Below are 23,190 nucleotides of genomic sequence, written 5' to 3' on the forward strand. Positions count from 1 at the left end.
ATTATACCAAATTAATGTTTTAGCGTGAGTATACTTCCAAAAGACACTTTACAACCAAGAGTATGTGGGCTAGATATTTTTAATTAAAATTCACCAAAATTAAACCAAAATATCAAACAAAGTTTTTTTTTTCTCTATTTGTTATGTATTTTATTAAATGAATGATTTTATCCCTAAATGTTTAAAACCAGCTTTAAGCATGATAGAAATTCATTAGACACAAGTTTTCAAAACAAAAAGGTAAAAAATTTGTTCTTAATAAAACTGAGTTTATAAAAGTTTCATATGCCTATTCATACTAAGGGGTTTTCAGTTTTGAGAAATTGATAAAATAATAATGAAATTAAAGATTTTTAATAATAGAATACAATTAGTTTTTGGATGGTAAAGAAAAAGCAATATTAAAAAAAAATCATTCTGAATGATTTTTTTTTCATCAAAACTTTCTTCTAAAAAATGTACAATTTATTAAAGTTTTTTGTTTGACAAAATTAGTTTTATAATTATAGACTGATAGAGATTTGTAAGTTTGTTTCAGATAATTAGTAAAATAATAATAATAATGATAAAAACTTTATAAAACTCTACTAAAATAAAAAAAAAAGTTTATTATTATTATTACTATTATTATTATTATTTATTTTTAATAAATTGGCTTAAAAATAAAAGTATGTAAAACTTAAAACGTTAAATTACAATTTTGCTTGTTTTATTTTTTTTGTTTTTGTAGTGGGTACATGTAAAAGCTGAAAGACTCTTAGAAATATTTCTAAATATTTTTAAAGAAAAACAGTTTTCATTAAAAACGCTAAAATTTAACATTTTTTATTTTAAATGTTTTAGAAAAAAATTTAAATAAATTATTACCTTTCAAAAATTATTTGCTATACTAATTATGAATTTAAATGAAGAATATATATTAGATAAGTATTAGAATAAAGTTTGTGTTTTAGAAGCTATGCCTCTTCGTCTACTTTTTAGCAGCTTACCTGCTCCAAGTGTGTCCTTGTACACAATAGTAAGTCTAACCTCCTTCTTTATTGCCCTACTGTATTCGCACAACACGTTGATAAATGAAAAAAGTGCTGTGCTTGATCATATTAATAAATCCAATGAAGATCAACCTTTGATATTTGAAGCAGAGATTTACAATAAGATAGGTTAGTAATACTTTACACTTATTTTGATAATCAAGATTATATTTGTATATTTTACTAATAAATAATTTAAAAGCCCTTCAAGTGGGCTCTGTAGAAAGTGATTAAGTTTAAACAATCACCTTATTTTCTACATACATACTAAGAAAATTTTGGTTAGATAGAAGATCAATTTTTGCACCAAATATTTGTATTGTGCACTATATTACGTCATACTGTTTTTTGTTTTTTTGCATAACTTTGCATCTATGTTCAGTAAAGAGATTTTTATTTTAAATTGAACTGGCTGGATGATTAAAGCTTTATGAAACATATGTACCAGTATTTTTAAAATTGTACTTTTCCAATAAATAATTTAAAAGCACTTCAAGTGGGCTCTGTAGAAGGTGTTCAAGTTTGAATAGTAACCTTATTTTGTATATATATTAAGGTTATTATATAACTTGAACACCTTCTACTAAGCCCACTTGAAGGGCTTTTAAATAATTTATTGGAAAAGTACAATTTTAAAAATACTGGTACATATGTTTCATAAAGCCTTAATGTTTCATAAAGCTTTAATCATCAGCCAGTTCAGCTTAAAATAAAAATCGTTATACTGAACATAGATGCAAAAATTATGCACAAAAAAATCCAAAAACAGTATGACGTAATACAGTTCACAATACAAATATTTGGTGCAAAAACACTCGGTGCAAAAATACTGGTGCAAAAAAAGCCCACTTGTTAGATGGTAGATCAATTTTTGTACTGAATTTTTGTAATGCACAATATTACGTCATACTGTTTTTGTTTTTTTTTTGTATAACTTTTGCATCTATGTTTAGTAAAGTGCTTTATATTTTAAATTTAACTGGCTGATGATTAAGGCGTCTAGTCTTATGAAACATATGTGCCAGTATTTTTAAAATCTTAGTTTTCCAATAAATTATATATATACAAAAAAACCAAAAAACCAAAAAGTTATATACAAACAAAAAAAAAACAAAAAACAGTATGCTGAATATTGTGCATTACAAAAATCCAGTAAAAAAATCAATCTACCATCTAACAAGTGGGCTTTTTTTGTACCGAGTATTTTTGCACCAAGTATATTACTAGATATATATATGTATATTAATAAAACACAAAGTTTTACAAATACAATTGTTTCACTATTCTATTAAAGAGAACAGATCTTTAGTTTGTTTATTTAGATAATATTTTAAAACATAATCAAAGTGTACATGAAGTGTACATGTATCTATATATATATATATATTAATAAAACACTAAGTTTTCAAATACAGTTGTTTCACTATTCTGTTAAACAGAACAGATCTTCAGTTTGTTTATTGTAATTATATCCTAGAACAGGGGTCGGCAGGTCAAAAAGGAGCGCTTTTTTATGTGCTTAAAAAACATATTTTAAGACAATTTTTTGAACAAAAAAAAATATAGGCGATAGAATATCCTTTAAATATGACACTAAAATTTTGTTTTTGTGTTTTAGAAAATATTATTATATAAAATTAATTGAATGAAAATTTTAATGTGGTCCGCGGGCCGCAGTTTGCCGATCCCTGCTAGAACATAAGTCAAAATGTACATAAAAATAAGCAAAAAATTTAAGGACTAATGTATACTGGCACCTACAATTCTTTGTAGAGAGCCTTTATATTTCAGCATTTACATAAGAGTAGATGTATATATAGTTTATTGCGAATGTTCGAATTGAAAAAGTACACTACATATGTTTCATAAAAACAATAAAATTATTTTTAATCCTTAGCTGTAGTTCGAATTGAAAATTCGAATTTTTGCAATAAACTATTTTAAAGCTCTTCAAGTTGGCTCTGTAGAAGGTGAATTAGTTTATCAAATTAGATTATTTTGTATATATGTATATATATATATATATAGAAAATAGTGTGATTAAATAAACTTAAATACTTTTCACAGAGCCCACTTAAAGGACTTTTAAATAATTTATTAAGAAAAGTATGTTGTTAAAAAAGTACTATTTATTTCAAACAGTACTAACTGATAATTAAAAACAGTCTATATACATATATGTAGAAAATAATGTGGTTCAATAAACTTAAACACATTCTACTGAGCTCTATAGAAGGGCTTTTAAATTATCTATTTAGAAAAGTGAATTTAAAAAAATCCAGAACATATTTCATAAAGCTAAATGCTTTTATAATCAGCTAGTATAGTTTGAAAAAAAGCCTACAAACAGGGTTATTACTATCTGCTATAGGCTGTGCTCTTTTTATCACCTTCCAGGTTAGTCTAAAATCAATGTTTTTTTTTTTGCTTTAGGTCACATACATACTTTTAAAGCTCAGTTTCATTTTCATATACACCAAAGATCAAGTTACCCAATCAAAAGATATTAAATAAATGTAATCTAATCCAGAATCAATGTAATTGTGCTGGTGGCTGCAAATATGATTTGAAAGGGGGCAATTGCCAGTCGGAGAACATTATTTACGAGGCAACAGTTAACTCTGATTTTGAGAAAAAGTTTGACATTGGCTTATGCTCAACTCAGTTCAGATTCCAATATGCTAACCTAAAAAATCTTTTAAAGCTGGTGTATATGAAAATGAGACTGAGATTTCAAAGTATGTCTGTGACCCAAAGCAAAAAAAAACATTGATTTTAGACTAACTTGGGAGGTGATAAAAAGAGCACAGCCAACAGCAGATATTAATAACCCTGTTTGTAGGCTGTGCTTAAAAGAAACAACGGCCGTTGTGTATGTGTTTAAACAGGAAGGTTGCTTAAACAAGAGGAGTGAATTTATATTGTCTTGTTGACATATGAAAATACAATAAATTTTAAAATATTTCATAATCACTTAATTGTAGTTTTGTAAATTTTAGTTGTTTATTCGGATGGAAGATTAATTTTTGCACTTAATAGTTTAACTGTACAATATTTAATAATTACGTCATAATGTTTTTTGTTTTTTGTATAACTTTTGCATCATTGTTTAGCAAAGTGCTATTTATTTTAAACCATACTAACTGATGATTAAAGTATTTAGCTTTAATAAACATATGTTCTAGTATTTTAAAAATTGACTTTTATAAATAAATTTTATGTATACGTATATTATTAAACTATGAATTCTAGATTCTTTACCACATAATATTATAACAATATATACAATTAAAATATATTACTATACCAAATGTTTTAAAATTTTAAAAATTCTTAATCATGTTCTACCATTAAGTTTAAATATTTTTTTAATTCAAAAAAGTGTATGAAGATGTAGAAGATATTGAAGAAAGTACAACTCTGCAATACTCAATCAACACAACAGTCCTGGCTGCACACATTTTAAAGGATAAATACTCTCATACAGCAGGTATTTTATAAGTTTTTGTAGTGAAAAATGAATATACGTTTTATTTAATTACTTATAGGTAATTATTAAAAAAAATATAAATATAAGTTATTTGATATCTTTTTACCATAACTCTTTTACAAACGTTGTTTTATAAAATATTAAGATGCTTCATGTTATAATTATTTGTAATTAAATAATTATTTAAAGCATCTTATAACTTTGAATTTCAAGAATTAAAAATCTATAGTTCATAAAACTACAAGCTAATGTACTAAGTTTTTAAATAATAACATATTGCAGTCAAGTTTTAGGGGTAATATCATTTTTGTTACTTTTTAAAGTACACTGTAGTCTGAGTTGCTTAAAAACCAGCTTAGTCTGTATTATTCATTTAGCTGTTATAAGATTACTAGGTTTGCTTTTACAGGATTCCTTTAAGTATACCTGTAAGATAAAAAACGCTTTAAAGTTTAAACTTATTTTTATTATATGGCTGATTGTTAAACTTGGTTAAAGCTATAATGCGAATTTTAGCAAACATTTTATAGATATCTTGATAAATAAAAATGTTTTATTATTTAATAAAAACTAGCATGTTAGCCAAGTTTTTATCCTTAAAGTATTACAGTTGTGCAATTCTGAGTAAAAAAATCAAATTATTTTAGATATTGTCAACAAAAAGTAAATACAATAAGGAGCTATTAAAAGTTAAAGTTGAGTAGTTTACCAAATTATATTTGATTTTTTTTTAATTTGTTTAAGGTGTCATACTTTTACTTTGGCATGAATCTTATTGTCTGATCCCAACTCTAAATATGGTTTATTGTATACTAACATTACTGATGAAGTTTATACAAAGGATTGTGTTCGGCCAACTGAGAATGATTGAAAGACAACATCTTAAAGTAACTTTTATTTGTTTTCTTGTTTTAAATTAAACTGTGTAAATAAAGTGAGAACTTTAGTTTTTTACAATGTCTGAAATTTTATCTTAAGTTTTGAAACTTAATAATTATATTTTATTGATAAAGTCTAGTTGTTTTTAGTTTTCATAGATTAAGTGTTATTTTTAGAACTATCTAACTTACATACACAATTGAAAACTTTAAAGGTTTTAATGTTTATAGTGTATCAATTAAACAGGAAAAGTTTTGGAACTTTGTCTTCTATAAGTTCATTTTTATTTTTGGTGTAATGAATGTGGAGACCATTAGCGAAATATTAGTTTGGGTTACTTGGTTTGCTGCTACAGTTTTTCTTTTACTTCTTACCAAGCTATGCAGAGATCGTTTTGAGTTCCTGTCATTTTCACCAAATACACCCATGTTTTACCATTACAAGGTGATATATTTAATTTCATGCCTTACATTAAACAAAGTATAACAATTTTTAATCTGAACTTACATCTTTCAAATTTCAATTTTCACAGGAAGTTAAGGCTAAAATAGATTTATGGTTTCAGGTTTGTGCACTGCTCTTTACTATACTTTGTTCTTGCATAGCGATGGCTGTCTCGTGTGTTATGCAAAGTTCACCGTTTTACTTGATTTCTAAAGAAGAAATGGATTTGCATGAAATTGTTTTTATGCTGACAGAGTGTGTGATGATCTTTATCAAGACTACTCACGTTATCATAAGGTTTTACTATTGAAATTGTAAATGTTTCATTGATAATTAATCAATTATTTTATGTATATTCAGGATAAATCTACTAAAATTTGTAAATACACAAGTTGAAATGTTTGTCTGTTTGTAACTGAAACTTAAAAAATTTTGTATTTTACTTATGAAAAAGGTTTATTTATATCATTTAAGAAAAAGTTGAGAAAACTGTTTGTAAAAAATATTATATGAAACATTACCATAAAGGTTTGTTTATAGCTTAGTTACTCTTATTATAAGTTTTTAAAACAAACAAGAATTTTGTATGTATATGCTAGTTAGATGAATATTATTATATTATTTCAGACAAACAATAAAAATAAAATTAACTTAATGTTCTGATGTGCTCACTTTATAAACTAAAATACAAAAGAAGTTATTACTTTGAGGAAGTTTATTTAAATATTTAGTTGTTATTTTGTTATTTAGAAAATAATTTATTTTTTACTATTAAGTTTGTCAAGTATTAAGGTTATTTTTCAAATGTTAAGTACCCATGCTTAACATTAGAAAGTATCTATTTATAGGATTGGTTTATAAAATAAAATTTTCAAAACAAAAACTTTTTTTTATAACTTGTTTGTTTTTTTGTTTTATGAAGTAGTGAAATAAAAGCTTCTTAAACATCAAACTAATAAACTGTTTAAAAACTTAAAATATACCGTCTATATAAATCATAAAAATGATAGCTTGTTGTTATAGTCGAAAGGCACCAAAGTATATGAAAATCTCATTAATAAATATTAATACCAAAGTTGTGCTATTAAACAACAAATCTCTGCACAGATACGGCATTCATCTCAAAGACATCCAGCAGGAAGAGCTGTGGGAGCAGAAGGCGACGATCTTGTACCACGTAGACCTGGTGATGGAAGTGTCCAACCTTGTGGTGAAGTTGCTCCACCATGTCCATATGCTGCTTTCCAACAGTGTGTGGCTTTCCATGGCCAGTCTTGTCATCTGTATGCAGGTTGTCTTAGTCTCTATGTTGTAAATGTACAGTTTTAAAACTTTGTTGTATAAGTGTTTTTCAAGTATTTTCAGGACATAGGGTGGGGGGGGGGTCCACCTTGACTTTTACAAGTTATTCTTATTTTATAGAGTTTTATCTGAGCTATCAGACATTTTAAACCACTTGAAAAAAATCGAAGTAATTTTTGAGATATGAGCGATCAAAGTCAGTGACTTTAATAGGTTCCTAATGGAAGGCGCAAACTAAAAACGCAAAAAAAGACCATTTCACTATAAATCTATCTCCTCCTTCATTTTTCAATCAATCTTCTTTAAATTTTTACAGAAAGTCTATTATTAAATTTTAAAAAGATTGAGTGCAGGATTTTTTTAATTAATTTTTTTTAATAATTTTTTTTTTTTAATTTTTAAATTTTAAAAATCGTAACATTCTAAGTCTTTTAAACTATAAAAGGAACGTTTTCTGAAAGTTTGAGATCTCTAGCTCAAAAAATGAAGGAGAAGATAGATTTTTAGTGATTTTTTAGTATTCTGAGAAAATTGAATCCGAAAAATTTGCGGTCCATACGTTTGTATCGGAAACTTAGAAAAAATTTACAATATCTGAAAAGTTAAATAAAATTTTTTTATTCTATAAAAACTGGCTCGTAGTTTGTACTTCAAGCTTTCATATAAGATCCAATGTTATTATTAGTAAAAAAAATGTCAGCCCCCCTTAATGCCCTTAATGTATTTATGTATGTTATTAATACTAAATAATATCTAAAAAAAGGTTGTTTTCTGCTGTAAAAAACAGTTTAGTTTAAGTTTAAGATAATGTTAGAAACTTAAATTAAGGCCATAGGGGGGGTAGAAGCCATTTTTTGACCAAAAATAACATATAGACTTATATTATAGTAAATTTCATAATCTTTCAGATGCTTTTTTTAGATTTTAAAAATATTAAGTAACTTTTTTTTTATGACCGGTTATATAAAGGGTTGTCTTTATAAAGGGTATATAAAGGGTAACTTTAAAGCCGTTTTTCTCGAGCTTTTAAAAACGGGCTTTAAAATCTATCTTCTCCTTCATTTTTCAAGCAATCTTCTTCAAATTTTTAGGAAATGTTCCTTACATTATGAGAAAAAAACGTTATTTGTGAATTTTAATAATTTTAGAAAATAAAAATTTTATGACAAAAAAAAAAAAAAAAGTGATTTTTTATCAAAAATTTTTTTTTTTTTTCAAAAAAAAGTTATTTTTACTTGAAATTTTTTAAAGTCACAAATAACGTTTTTTTGTTATTGTATAAAGAATAGACTGTAAAAGTTTAAAGAAGATTGCTTAAAAAATGAAGGAGGAGATAGATTTTGAATGCATTAGTCTTTTTTCGCCGTTTTAGTTTTTCCTTCCCCATAAGGAACCTGTTATGCGGCCCGACTTTGGCCGGTCATATCTCAAAAACTAGTTCGAATTTTTAAAAACGGTAAAAAGCAACTTGAAGCTTAGTAAAAACTCTATAAAATAAGATCAACTTGTAAAAAACATGGCCTACCCCCCCTATGGCCTTAACAAAAATGGTATCTTATGTAATGTCTCAAATTTGCTCTATACTAATGAATTTAGCTAAGCAGTGTCTTAAGGATAATAGTTTTGACAATAAAACAATTTTAAAGTATTTCGTTTTTCTTTTGTTCTTTGTAGACTTGAAAACCTGAAAACTTAAAAGTTAAAAAAATTGCTGAAGTTGGATGATAGAAATTGTGTCAAGCTTTATTAAAAAAATATTTAACTTTTAGTATGTCAAAAAAGTAGCCATGTCTGATATTAGATACGTTTAATAAAGACACTATGATGAATAACTTGGTAAAAGTTGAGGTAGAAATGCTTAAAATAATTAATTGTTTACAAAATAAAATAGTTTATTAGTTAAATTATTGGGAAAATTGATTGAAGCTAGATTATAATAACATTTTTGTGATTTAATATAAAGTACTTAAACTTTAAAAAAATAATCAGATACACAGCAAATAAAACGAACAAAGTAAAAGCTTTAAAAAGAAAAAAGTTTAATAATCTTAATAATTTATGTTTTTTTAAATTTCATAATTAAAAATTTATTTTTGTTAGTTATATTTGTTAAAAGTTAAGTTATTTAAAAGTATTTTAATAAATTTATAATTAGTAATTTTTACTAAAAATTTACTATCATGCATTGTTTTGTTAGTAGTTTTATTAAACACAGGCTTGAAATCTTTTTCACATTCTCATAAATAAACGTTTTCGAACTTGCGTAATAAATCTTGATAACAGTTAGTGTATTTGTTATTTGTAATTTTTTAAATATTGACCATTGTATCATTTCCATATTACAACTTTACATAATCCCTACCATCTGTTATTTTCTCCTTTGCATGAATATTATTTTGTAAGCTTTATAGAGCCGTATAATTAGTTTCACACTGAAAATGTTGTTAGTCGATAAAATAAAGCATACAAAATTCTCGTGTTAAAAAACTATACTAATTTTAAAAACTACGAACAAGCTAAATATAAGAAAACTTTAGTGAAAAATTTTCTAAAACATTTTTTATACGTTTATTTTATAAAGATCTTTTACTATTTACAAAAAAAAAGCTGTTATTTAGTGTAAGTTTTGATAGTAGATTATTTACATTGTTTTATATAATTTATCAAACTGCTTAAGTATAAACTTTAATTTTTTGTTAACAATATTAAAAAAATTTAGTCTAAATTTCAAGCTGATCTATTATTGTTTTGGGAAATTTTTCATATATAAATTTATTTCAAAAGTTAGAAACTTAAGAAATGCAAAAACTTATTTGAAAGTAATTTGTAATATTTATGATTTAGTATATAACAAATAATTAATATCAGCCGTAATATTTTTATTAAATAATAAAAATCTAAATATTTTAAATTTATATGACTAAAATTAATAAAAATTTTATGAACGTTGTTTTTATACTGTAAAGAATGATGTATTTTCTTAAACTATTCTTTAACTCCCCTTTAATACTTTCATAAAGTGTTAGACTTATAAACATTTATCTCAACAAATATCGTAAATTTGTTTAACATATACAAGAAAACACAGAACTATTGACAAAACGTTTAAATATTTTTAGGGGGGAGGCGTAGAAATTTTTTTTTAGTAGTTTGTAACCTTAAGTAGTAAATATTTTGGAATTTTTTTTGAGTATAGGCGGTATTTATCAAACTTAACTGGGAAATTTTTTAAAGTTCTCATCGAAAGTTCTCTACTGTCTCGCACTAAACTACATCATGTGGTAACTTATTCCACAAAATCATTGTTCTGTGGAAAAATAGTTTTGCTATTGGCTATTTGTAAAATTATGTTTGTTTTTATTTTATTATTGTTTCCTCTTAAAACATAGTTCTTTTGAAAAAAAATAAAAATCATATATTATGTGTAAAAAGAGTACTTAAATCAAACTCCCATCTTCTATACTCCAGAGAATTTAAGTCAAGTTTAGTTAGTGTTTCTTGATATGATGAGTTGATAATATTGCAACGATTAAATATTAGACAAGTGAAGTTTCTTTGTGTTTTCAAAATTTTGTTAAATTAAAAAAAAATTGTTATTATGGTAGCATCATAAAAGTTTGTAAATAGTTTCTAAAGCTGAGATACATCAAACTACAAAGTTTAAAATATTCTCCATAATTTTTATAAGTTTAATATTTAAATAGTTAGTTTCTTAATTTTGAAAAATTTATTTTTTAATAACTGCTATAAAGGTTTAAAGTAAATTATTAATATTTACGTTTCGATTTAAATTGTGCTGTATTTACATAGCAATTCTTAAAGAAGCAAAAAAATTGTTTAGTTCTGTATAAGTCTTTATGAACTTCAATGTTCGTGAGTTGAGTTTTAAGTTGGTTCCGCATAACATAAAAGCTTACAAATGTGCTTAATTTGTAGGTTTTGCTCTTAGTTTCCAGACTCAAATTTATAGCTAATTATGAGATATATGTATTTAAAGTTTTTCATTCTAGCTAGATAAAATAGGGGTAGCTTTATAAACGTAAATTGACAATACAGTTTTTTTTACTTTTTGCTGGTGTGTACGTATTAAAAAAAAAAGTAATTAAAAATTAATAAAAAATATATAGTTGTTTTTATTGAGAGATTTAAAAACAAATAATGAATCTTTTTTAAATTTTTGTACAAAGTAATTTTTTTAGACTTTTACATGAACTTCTTAAAGAAAAAGCCATTTATTTCATGAAATTTAAATTACTTTATCTAATAAAAAGTTAAATATGTTTTAGTTTAAAATGTAACGGTTTGACATATATTTACCATTTTTTTGACAAATGTTAGATTATTTGTTTTATTGAAACAAATTTATTTTTGTACTGTGTAAATAAAGTGTCATGTCTGAGTGTAAGTTTTGTAAATCAATTTTTTTTCACAGCTGAGGTACATATTTGTTGAAATTCAAAAGAGGTTTAAAAAGCACAAGAACTACAGAAGAGTAGTGGCCAATATGGAAGCTCAATTTCCTGAAGCTACCCAGCAACAGATACTGGAAAATGGTTTGATATTTTATTAGATTTTTTTACGTGGATTATATAAATTAAAAAAAAATAATTCTAGAAAATATGTAACTATGAACAAATGTTTGATATTTTATGAATAAATAATATTTTATGGTGTAATCAGTATTTATTGGGTGCACGAAATATATTTTGAAAATTTTTAAATAATTTCTGAGACTTGCTTAATTTACGTTTTAAAATATAGTAACTTTTAGTATTTGAAGAAATTCCTATTGTATATATTTTTTAAAAACTTCAATTTTACTAATTAGACCTATGGATGCTTTTTTATTTTTTCAAATATTTACTACTTTTTGAACTGAGGCGTTAGAATTCTTTTTAAGAATTTGAATTGTCGGTATTTGAATTGTCAGCTGATCGTATTCATATAATCTAAAGCTTTCACAACGTTTAATTTTAAATAACAAAATTAAGCATCAAGTATAAAAGAAGTTAAGCTATGTTATAACTTTATGATTCATTCTAGTAAATATTGATTTTCTATTTTAAAATCGTCGAATAATCAGCGAAAATTTCAGCATGGCGTGTTACTGCGCAATTTACTGTTCAACAGAAACTGTAGAAAAATGTGTAATTATTTTGTGATAAAAAATTCAAAACCTTGTCATACTCAACTACAGCGACAACGCTATAAATAATTTAGGAATTGAATAAATGTTTATAGTTTATCTTGTTTCAAACTCTATATTACTTGAGCTAACTCATTACATTATATGTAAAAATAATTTAAGTTTAATAAAAATCTTTTGGTACTTACATATCATAAAATGTTTTATTAATGTTGATAATGTAAATTTCATTATTTTAGTTTTCTTACTTGTATGTACTTATTTTCACATTTTAAAACTGATAACTATTTCAAATCTATTTTAATACATTACTTTTATGATATATCTTTTGTTGAAGTATTTAAAAATTATTGTTTTAAAATTTGCTGAAAAGTCTAAGGTCTAAAATATTTATAGATAATTTTAACAGTTTGTTATAACCTTGTTTTGGCAAATATCACTTTAATCTACATTTAGCTAAATAAGTTCAAAAGTGTTTCAATTTATAGATGCTTTTATCTTACACTTTTTCATAGTAATTTCATAGTAAGCTGCACATATTTCGTTCATCACTGAATACTACATTGTATTTGTTTAAGAACAACTTACTAACTAAATTGTTCCTACTGCACATCAGGCGATAATTAAAAAAAAAAATATTTACTCATGACTAAACTATTACTAAACAATATTGAAAAAAACCTTAGCGCTTTTCACCACAGCTCATCAGTTTAATTTTTGTGCAACTGTAAATATTAAACTAAGTATTGATGTTCTTAAATGTACTAGCTCACAAATATAACCTTCTTTTTTTTCACTAGCAATTACTCAAAAAAGTTTGTTTATTTTCTTTACAATTTGTTTAGTCTTGTTCTACCAAAAGTAAATTTATTTAGCTGACTTGCATAAAAGCTATAGAAATTAGTTTAGAATACTTTAATAAGACGAAATTTTGAGTATTAAAGTAATTTCAGCACAATTGAGTATCCATTTGATTTTTATAAAGTTTACAATTCCTAAAACAAAAAAAATATTGAAACAAAAAAATGATTCAAAAAGTATGTTAAGTATTCAAAGCTACCCAATAGCTAGTTGAACAGCCAGCCTATATTAACTTTAAGAAAGAATTCGATAAAAAACATATTTTAAACAAACCAATAGCTTTTAATAAACAAAAATGTTATATAAAAGTTTGTGTGTGCTTTTAGTGTCACATACTTAGGCAGGACAGGGAATTTATTAAAAAATATGGAATTGATTAACATCTTACAAAAAGTCTCCTAAACAAAATAAAAGTAGCTAGTGAAAACAAATGATGGTAATTTAACTAAAAAAATAGTAGTATTTCAATAAAAAAAACTTAATTGAAAATTCAGAATGTTGTGATAGTTTTTACTTGAATAACTAATAATTCTTAAAAATGTCCTGTGTTGATAGAATAAACTCCTATACACGACAATTTTGTTTTCAATTTTTAGTATATTACTATCTTTTTCATGTCTCTTATTATTTAATTAAAGTTTTTATTTACTTAGTTTAAGTTATTATCAACTTGTTTAAGTTCATAACCTTTAAAATTTGGGTTTATGTTTGTTTAACATTGCTAGGTCATTTGAATACATGCTAGTTTGTTTATTTTATTTCAAAAAATAAATTGTTATTTTTTGATCTTAAATTAGTTTAATGTTTACAGAAAATTTTCATGTAAATAACACTGATGAACTCAGCTTTTTAAAATTTTCTAAAACTTAAAATATTTTAAAATAGCCACATAACTATGATAACATACGCTAATTTATTACTAATTGACAACAGAGGACCATTGTGCGATATGTTGGGAGACAATGGAGTCAGCAAGGAGGCTTCCGTGTGGCCATCTTTTCCATTCACCTTGCCTGAGAAGCTGGCTCGAACAAGACACCTCGTGTCCTACTTGCAGGTTTGTAAGTTGAAACTCGTTAAGAGTTTTGATTGAAAACAAAGTTTTATGACTTCAACTAGATTGAGTTGTAAAGTCTTTCATTTGCATATACTATAGTAGTATAAACTGTATTCACAAACAAGTTAGTTGTAGTACAAACTAATATTAATGTAGTATAAATTTTCCTATTTGCTAGTTCGGAAGTTGACATTCTTCGAGGGAAGGTTTTAATTTAAACTTTAAGGATTAAAATTTAAGTGAAGGATTAAGTTTAAGATTTTGAATAGTTTAAAATCTTTCTTTTGCAAATATTCAACTACTATAACTATTTTATTTTACTAGTACAAGTCAGTAAACATTTATTAATATTACAATAGCAATTGTAAACACACTGAAAATAATTGTATAAATTTATTTGTTTTAGTATATTGAGTATAGGAAGGTTCACCTCGTTTTTAACAAATTGATCTTATTTTGTAGAGTTTTATTTGAGCTATCAAACATTTTTAACTGCTTAGAATAGTTCAAAATAACTTTTGAGATGTAAGCTGTCAAAGTTAATGTGCTCAATAGGTTCCCAATGGAAGGTGAAAACCAAAAACGCTAAAAAACACTATTTAACTAAAAATCTATCTTCTCCTTCATTTTTTAAGCAATCTTCTTCAAACTTTTACAGAAAGTTCATCACTGGTATTTAAATTGATTAAATGCAGGATTTTTTTTAGATTTAAAAAATAAAATCGCAACATTCAAGTCTTTTAAATCATAAAAGGAACGTATCCTGAAAAATTGAGGTCTCTAGCTTTAAAATTGAATGAGAAGATAGATTTTAATTGAATTTTTAAATTTCCGTAAAATTGACAATGAACAAATTGCGGTCCATATGTTTGAATAGAATTTTTTCTACAAAAAAACTCATATCTCAAAAACTAATTAAAGTTTTATTTTCTATAAAAACTGATTTATAGTCTATACTTTTAGCTTTAATATAAGATTCAATTAAATTTAGTAAAAAAAGTATGTAACCCTCCTATTCACTTAAGTTAAAGGTGTTTGTTTTGTATTAATTTGTGAAATAATTATTCAGAATGAATATTCATAAGTTTTTTTATTTACTTTCAGAACAAGTCTACAAAAAATTTAGCAATAACAACTTATCAAATATAAGTTTACTTTTTTTTAGTTACATTTTTATTGCTTGTTTTGTACAAACCAAACAGAAAACAACTTGACATCCAAAAATCCAACCGACCAAGCAGTCAAAATATCGGTAGTGTTAACGAAATTGCAGGTGATTTTTTTTCAACTATTATTATCTAAATTTAAGTAAACGACCCGTTTAGTTTAATGTTTATATTTACAACTATTGAACTGCAATTTAACGAAGTTTTGTTTGCTTATTTGGTGTACTCTTATGACTGAAAAAAGTGAAACCTAAAGTTAAAAAGTTCACCAAAATTGTTGTTTATAAACAAAGAGTTATATGAGAAAATGGAAGCAGATGATTAAATGTTTCAAAACATAAACTTATTTGTATTTACAACTATTGAACTGCAATTAAAACGAAGTTTTGTTTGCTTATTTGGTGTACTCTTATGACTGAAAAAATTAAAACCTAAAATTAAATAGTCCACCAAAATTGTTGTTAATAAACAAAGACTTATATAAAAAGCTGACAGCGGATAAGTAAATATTTCAAAACATAAACTTATTTGTACTTTATTTGGCGAAAACAAAAGATAGTACAAAGTATATAACACATTAAAAAAAGTTGCAATAATTGAGCTCTTAAAAGTATATGCAAATTACATACTACGTCAATGTTTGTTTAGTCAAAAAGACTTTTTCAAAATAAGTTGCAAGCAAATAATACCAAAAAATAAATATTAACATAATTGTTTTTAGTTTGTGAAATGTTTCCAATTATATTTTGAACAATATACCCCTTTTTGAACTGTTTTGTTATATTGGATAAATAAATCACATGACTGCTGTTTAACTGGAATTGTAAATTAAATATTAAGAAAAATAAAGGTCTACGTTAAAATTGATATGTTTTAAAATACTTCTTTTTGTTTACTTTATCATTTATTAGGGCAAATTTTAGTTTTTATTTGGTTTTTGTTTACGTTATCGTTGTATAATAATTATTACGTTAAGTATTGTATAATGTTTATATTTACATTATCCATGTTCAAGGCTACTTGTAGTTATTACATAATTTATTTATTTCAATTAAAAACTTATATAAATTAAACAATCAATTAGTTTCAAAACTTGAAGTAATTTAAGGTACAGTTCAATCATAAATTATCTTTTATAAGTTTTTATCAATACACGTGTACGTTAAAAAATTGTTTCCTTTTAACTTGCAATGTAAATAAATGTAGTTTAGTAATTTTACTTAAAATAATAAAAGAGTAGATAAAACTTTTAATTGAATAATTAGTATTTTAATACTTTTTTTTATAGTTACCATAAACTTCATTGTTTTAAAGTACTAGTGTAAATTAAACACTTGAAAATTTAGTACTTTTTGTTTAAATTTTAAATCATATACAAGTTTGCTAATGTCTAAAATGTTAGAAATAATTTGATAGAAATTGTCTTAAAGAAACAAGTGTATAAAGATAAATTACAGGTAAACATTAAAACTTCTCTTACACAAAAAATGGTTCAGTCTATAGTTTATCTTGTTTAAATTTTATTAAGTTCTAAAGTTTACTTAAGATTTCATTATCAATTAAGTTTTGCTAAAAAAGAAAATATTAATTTTTTTTTGATATACTTTTGTTTTTATACTGATATTACAAAATTATAAAAAAAGTAATAACCCTCAAATGTTGAGAAGTTATTTTTTCGTTGTTACATTTAGTATCAAACGTACATATTAACATAAAAACAATTGTATATACCTATTTTAACTTTTGGTATTGTAAAAAAATTTTAAGAACAATTTTTTAAATGTATTTTTGGTTTTATCCTATCAACTAGAATACTACCACATATGATTCATTTCTAAGGATTTTTATTCTTTTTTTTTGACTTATAAACCTAAGACTTAAAAATACTAGTATATATTAGTGTTAATACTAAGATTTAGTGTATATTAAAATAAATATTTTTAAAATTTATTTTTTTTTGTTTTTAATTAGTAAGTTTATAAATTGTTATATAAAAGTTTAGTTTTATTGATGCTAAAAGTTTTAAAAAGTTTTTAGTAATATTTTTTTGAATGTCTGGTTTAACAATGTACAAGCTCGCATGACATTAGTAATAAAATTTTATAAAGGTCATGTCGCAAAATAATATTTAAAACTTCTAATCAATTTAAACAATAGTATTTTATTTTTCTTCAAAAGTATCATCTATAGCTGAACAGTACTTAAGAATAATATATATAATTTTTTCGCAGTAAAACAAATGAAAAATGTATTGTCATGTAAATTTTACAAAAAAGTTTTATACACACTTTTCACAAAAAACTTTTATAATATAAAGTTGGTGATAAAAGTTTCAAACACAATAAAAATTGATAATATCAATTCACACGTTCCTACATTTTATTATGACATCACATAACAGACGACGACACAACAACGGAGAACTCTGATTCGCTGATGATGGAGCGTCACACCAATCACCAGTGGCATTTCGACGGTAGCAGGTTCGCGTCATGGTTGCCCAGCTTCTACGTTCACGTTCAACATTCAACTACTGGCACCAGGGACAGAGCAGGTCAGAACATTTTCAAATAAATATTTTTGTATGATAAGTTTTAAAACTATTAAGAAAACTTTTTTAATTAATTTTGTAAACCAGTTTTAAAATTATAAATTTGTAGTTGTAATGTCGAAATACTTTATTTTGTTTTAACATACGCAAATGTTATTTAGTTATTATATAAACTTCAAAAGTTTCATGTTTCAAAATGTTAAATGTTTCTGATATTTATAAAACTTTCAACAAATTCAACACGTGTTTTTACTGCATACTTGTTTTGTTTATTTTAGCAGCCGTTTTTTTAGTGCCTATATAAAAGTTTATACAGGTTTACAATAAATGCTTATTTAGATTTTGATTAAAAATGTTTTGAGATACCTTTTTAGTATGAGAAGTTTATTAATTTTTTGCCAGTTAATGATTATTGCTGGATTTTTTTTTAGACTCTTTTATAAAGCCTTTGGAACAGCTGTTGCCTAAATATTGAACATATGTTTTCAAAACTACTGTATTTAATCTTTTAAAAATAAATAGCACAAACCAATAGCATGAACAGTAAGCTATAAAGTGTTACAAGAAACTAGAACAAGTTCAATGATAAACTTATTAAACAAAGCTTAAAGGCTGATACAACATTTTATAAAGTTTACGTAATGCCACGAAAATGCTTTGTATTTACTTTTTCAGCTTACTGTATTCAAGTTCAAAACACTTTAGTATGATAGTTATTATTTTTATATTTGTATTAAAGTTAGCTAATGATAATAAAATTTAACACCTATTACAAGTTTTAATCTAAAAAAAAGCATTTTTTAATGTAACAACTACAAAATATTTCCAATAAATAATACGAGCGTGAACTTGGCTGGAATAGAAATTTTTGCATTTTTTTTTAAAATCAAACTTTAAAACCAAATATTTCGAATTTGTTTAGTGCTAACTTGGAACTTTTTTTTTTTGTTATTCTAAAGAACGTTCTTTTGCTTAGATTTTCACAATAATTTTCATCGAATTGGGGTTTTACTTTTGTCGTGGGACCCCTTTAAAAATTTAATGTATTTTTTTGCATTTTTCACTTTGAAATGTTTTTTTCAAATTTTTTTATTATCAACATACTTATTAAATTGAGTTTTAAGACGTTATTAATTTTTTTTTCAGTTTTTTTCTTATAACATATGCTTAAATAATATTTTCAGAAAAGTTCCAAATTTGCACGGTTTTGGTTTTTTTTACATGATTTTATAGCAAAAGTAAATTTTTTTTTTAGCAAGTTTTATTTTTAACAGACTTATATAACTAAGTTTTATAACGTTATTACATTTTTTCCCTACTTATTATTGTTTTTTAAATATATGACCCGTTTAAGTTTTACCTAAATTCTTAGCATTTGATCAAGAAATCCCTCAAATTACGTAAACAAAAAATTTAGGTAAAACTTGTATAGGTCATATATTTAAAAAATAATAGCAAGTTGGGAAAAAATATAACAACGTTATAAAACTTAATTATATAAGATTGTTTAAAATAAAACTTTTCAAAAAAATAGTTTATTTTTGCTATAAAACCATGTAAAAAAAAACCAAAACCCTGCAAATTTGGAACTTTTCTGAAAATATTATTTAAGAATATGTTATAAAAAAAGATTAATAACGTCTTAAAACTCAATTTATTAAGTATGTTATTAATAAAACAATTAAACAAAAAAAATTTAAGAAAAACGTTGTAAAGTGAAAAAAAAATACATTAAATTTTTAAAGGGGCGCCACTACAAAAGTAAAACCCCAATTCGATGAAAGTTGTCGTGAAAAGCTAAGCAAAAGAACGTTCTTCGGAATAAAAAAAGTTCCTAGTTAACATTTTAAAAATTGGAAATAATTGGTTTTAAAGTTTGATTAGAAAAAAAATTGCAAAAAATTCTATTCCAGCCAAGTTCACGCTCGTATAAACAATGCCCTATAAGTCGTTGATATTTGATTGACTTCATTTATTTCAGTTATGTTTAGTACTTGTTTTATCAAATTACAATACTAAAGATAACCTGTTTAATATCTCTTTTAATTCATATATCCTCCTTTATTTAAAACACAAAAGAATTTATGAACACGTCAGTTGAATTCATTAAAGCACCGCAAATATGTTTAAAACTACTTTTTATTGTTGATTAAGTTTGTTAACCTTCAAACTAGAAACACCTGCTTTTTCTTACGTATTTTAAGTACTTTCAAATAATAGTTTTAAGTGTGTCTATAAGTAAATTTAAACTTTATAATTTTCACCAATGAGTATTTTAATATCGTATCATATTATAACTTAGTAATTTATAATTATGAATATACTATTAAATTAATCTTGTGTTTGGTTTATCTTTAATAAAAAGTTGTAGTGTGTACTAAATTTAGCAATAATAATTATTACAATATAACAGGAATAAAGGTACATAAAAAGTACAAAAGATGTTAATATTTTAATAACTAAAATAAAGAAACATATAATGTAGTGTAACACTTCTATTGTTGTTTATTATTGATAAAATGGTCAAACTTAAACTATTAAGTATTAAGAAATGTGATTATTATTAACTAATTTAGTATATACAAGAAGACGTAACTGCCCACAGTTTAACATACTGCTATATATTTAACATACACATTATGCTTTAACAGACGTAACAGCTCGTATAAGCACTACAACAACAAATACCAACACTGAACTTGAAAATATGGTACGAGAAGTCCATGATATATTTCCACATGTTAGTTTCAAATTGTCTAAATTTCTATAAGCATATAGTGAGGCATAAATTATATGCCAGTTTTAATTTTGGAAACGAAAAAATAAGACATTTTTTTTAGGCACAAAATAGATCCTTAAGTTTAAATAGCCAAATTGTTTTAAAACACTCTTTAATTCCTTCATATAACTAATTAAAAAATAAAAACAAATGATAATTTTTATTAGTTTAATATCATAATAAAACTTTTATGGTGTTCTTTAATCAACTTATCCCCATACTAATTTGTTGATAGATATACATTTATTGCGTTACGTGTTACACTTTTGTAAGAAGATATCAATTAGACTAAATAGTTAAACTAAAATTAAATGCTGGTTTTGGTAGTTATATACAATTCTATTTAGTAGTTATTTATACAACTCTGTTTAAATAAATAAATAAATTTTAAGCAATAACGTTTTTTTAGATACAACCACAACTTATAAGAAATGATCTTATGATGACTCGCTCAGTTGAGATGACCACTGAAAATATATTGGAAAATCGAATAAACTCCCAGCCGAGCAACAGACAAGCGTTCAACAGACAACCTCTGAGAAGTCTAATGAGCTTTCAACAAAGTAAAAAAATGCAATATATAATTAAACACATCTCAAATAATTATCGTATATTTTGCAACGGTTTAAAAATTTTATATTTAGCTAGAATTTTTTTTTTATACCTACAAGCTTTTTTTTAACATTTTAAACTAACAACTTTTTTAAGAACTGTATAAAATAAGTTATAATAACTGTTTAAATGTTTATGTTGTGCTACTTATGTTCAGTTGTTTTTAAAATGTATAAACCTTACACCTTAAATTCTAATCCTAAACTTGAATTTGTCTACTCTTTAAGTTTTGTTATTGCAGAACAAATTAGTTTATCTTTTTATAATATATTACTACTTAAAAATAAAAATAAAATTTGAGTATAATGTTTTCATTACTAATTCAGTGTTTTAAAAACTTTAGGATTGAGGCAAAGAAGGGGGTTGAACTTGATAGACAGAGGATTGAGACAAGCAAGATCGGCTCAGAGTAACACCACGAATAGTGAAGGTTAGTTAAAAATGAAAAAAACATTAATAAAAAAATAATCAAACTGTAAAAAAAACTCAGGATCCACAGAAGCTGCTGCTCCACAGGATCAGTCGATCGCTCCCAGAGAAACCCAATCTCGTCACTCGCACACGTCACAAAGAGGCGATGACGTCACAAAACCAGAAAACACCGCGCCTCAGCCGACTGAAACTGTTGTCAGGCAGTACCCGCAGGGGGCGCGCTTCCGCAGTCAGGCACAGGTGAGGACGGCCAGGCTGAGGTACTTGAGAGACAGGGCGCCCCAGAGGACCCAGGTCAGCTTCCCCCTGGCCGCCTACAACACGAACGGGTCGTCGACTGACCGAAGCAGGCTGATGGAAAACAGCTCCGACGAATCGCTAGATTAGAAATAAATAGTTTTGTTGCTGGGTATTCCCTGAGAGGAGTTTAACCGTGATGGGCTGTGTTTGTTTGTTTCGTTAAAAAATGTACTGTTTCGTTGTGTACAACATATTTTTCTGTATTGGTCGTTTTGTTTCTCAAAGCTGTATGTAGATAGGGTGTCAAGTAAACGTTAAGCAAGCATTTAAAAACTAAGGCTATATTCAACATGTAGGTTCTACAGGTGTTTATATACGTACGATTTAATTTTTGACTTAGCATACTTTAAGCATTATCTAAATATTAGTTTATATAACTATATTTATCTTATGTACTTGTGTTTTCTGACTGCACTTCTATGCTAATAACTTGCATAATTTTTTTACATGATGACACTACAATCATTAGTACTATTTTACTCGTTTTATTTCTTTATAGTTATTGTAATTTAGTTCTATAAATATCCTTTTAAAGAATTTAATTAGTAAAATAGCACAAAAAAGCTAGCAATATAATATTGTGTTACTTTTGTTTCTTATGCTTACCTAATTTTAGATATAAATGTATATTGAAAAATATACAAACTGTTTTAACTTATAAACTTAAGTAAAAACTGTGAACTAAATTTTCTGTTTTTATTCTTAAATACAGCTTTTTAAGTTTAGTTACTTAAAATGAATTATATCTTTAAGGGCCTCCTTAATATTTTAAAAATTATTATTGTTTTTTAAAAAGTTATTTGTTTTCGAAACGATTTTTCTAAGCTCATTTGTACTCAATGTTTCAGTTTGATTTTTTGCAATTGATGCGAATGTCTAAAATGTTTTAAAATTAAACTTGGACTGTTTTAAATTACAGAATTTGTATCTACTTTTGTTGGAATTTTGCTTGTTGCTTGAAGTTTATCGTCAAAAATACTTAAAAATGTTTAAATTATCTTATGTATGTTTTTACTCACATTTGCAATTAATAAATAAAAAAGCTGAAAGTTGTTGCTATGTTAGGATGTATGTTTTCCAATAAATTGTTTTTTCTGTATTTTATTATTAAGTTGAATTATTAAGTTAAAATTATTAAGT

The 23,190-nt window shown here is 25.0% G+C and overlaps 1 protein-coding gene across 1 annotated transcript; it reads left to right on the forward strand.

The window, feature by feature from the left end:
* The first annotated feature begins 919 nt into the window (after positions 1–919).
* LOC145845747 (E3 ubiquitin-protein ligase AMFR-like) lies at positions 920–22,788 on the forward strand. The gene is made up of 14 exons (XM_082952850.1): positions 920–1,160; positions 4,414–4,521; positions 5,266–5,408; positions 5,647–5,844; positions 5,966–6,141; positions 6,952–7,135; positions 11,579–11,699; positions 14,087–14,210; positions 15,413–15,483; positions 17,778–17,930; positions 20,579–20,667; positions 21,116–21,269; positions 21,662–21,748; positions 21,809–22,788. The coding sequence occupies exons 1-14, from the start codon at positions 959–961 to the stop codon at positions 22,135–22,137; spliced, it is 2,139 nt and encodes a 712-aa protein (XP_082808976.1). The 5' UTR covers positions 920–958; the 3' UTR covers positions 22,138–22,788.
* The last annotated feature ends 402 nt before the right edge of the window (positions 22,789–23,190 follow it).

Source organism: Thalia democratica, chromosome 1, assembly GCF_965202585.1.
Source record: "Thalia democratica chromosome 1, ktThaDemo2.hap1.1, whole genome shotgun sequence".
NCBI classification, from domain to species: Eukaryota; Metazoa; Chordata; class Thaliacea; order Salpida; family Salpidae; genus Thalia; species Thalia democratica.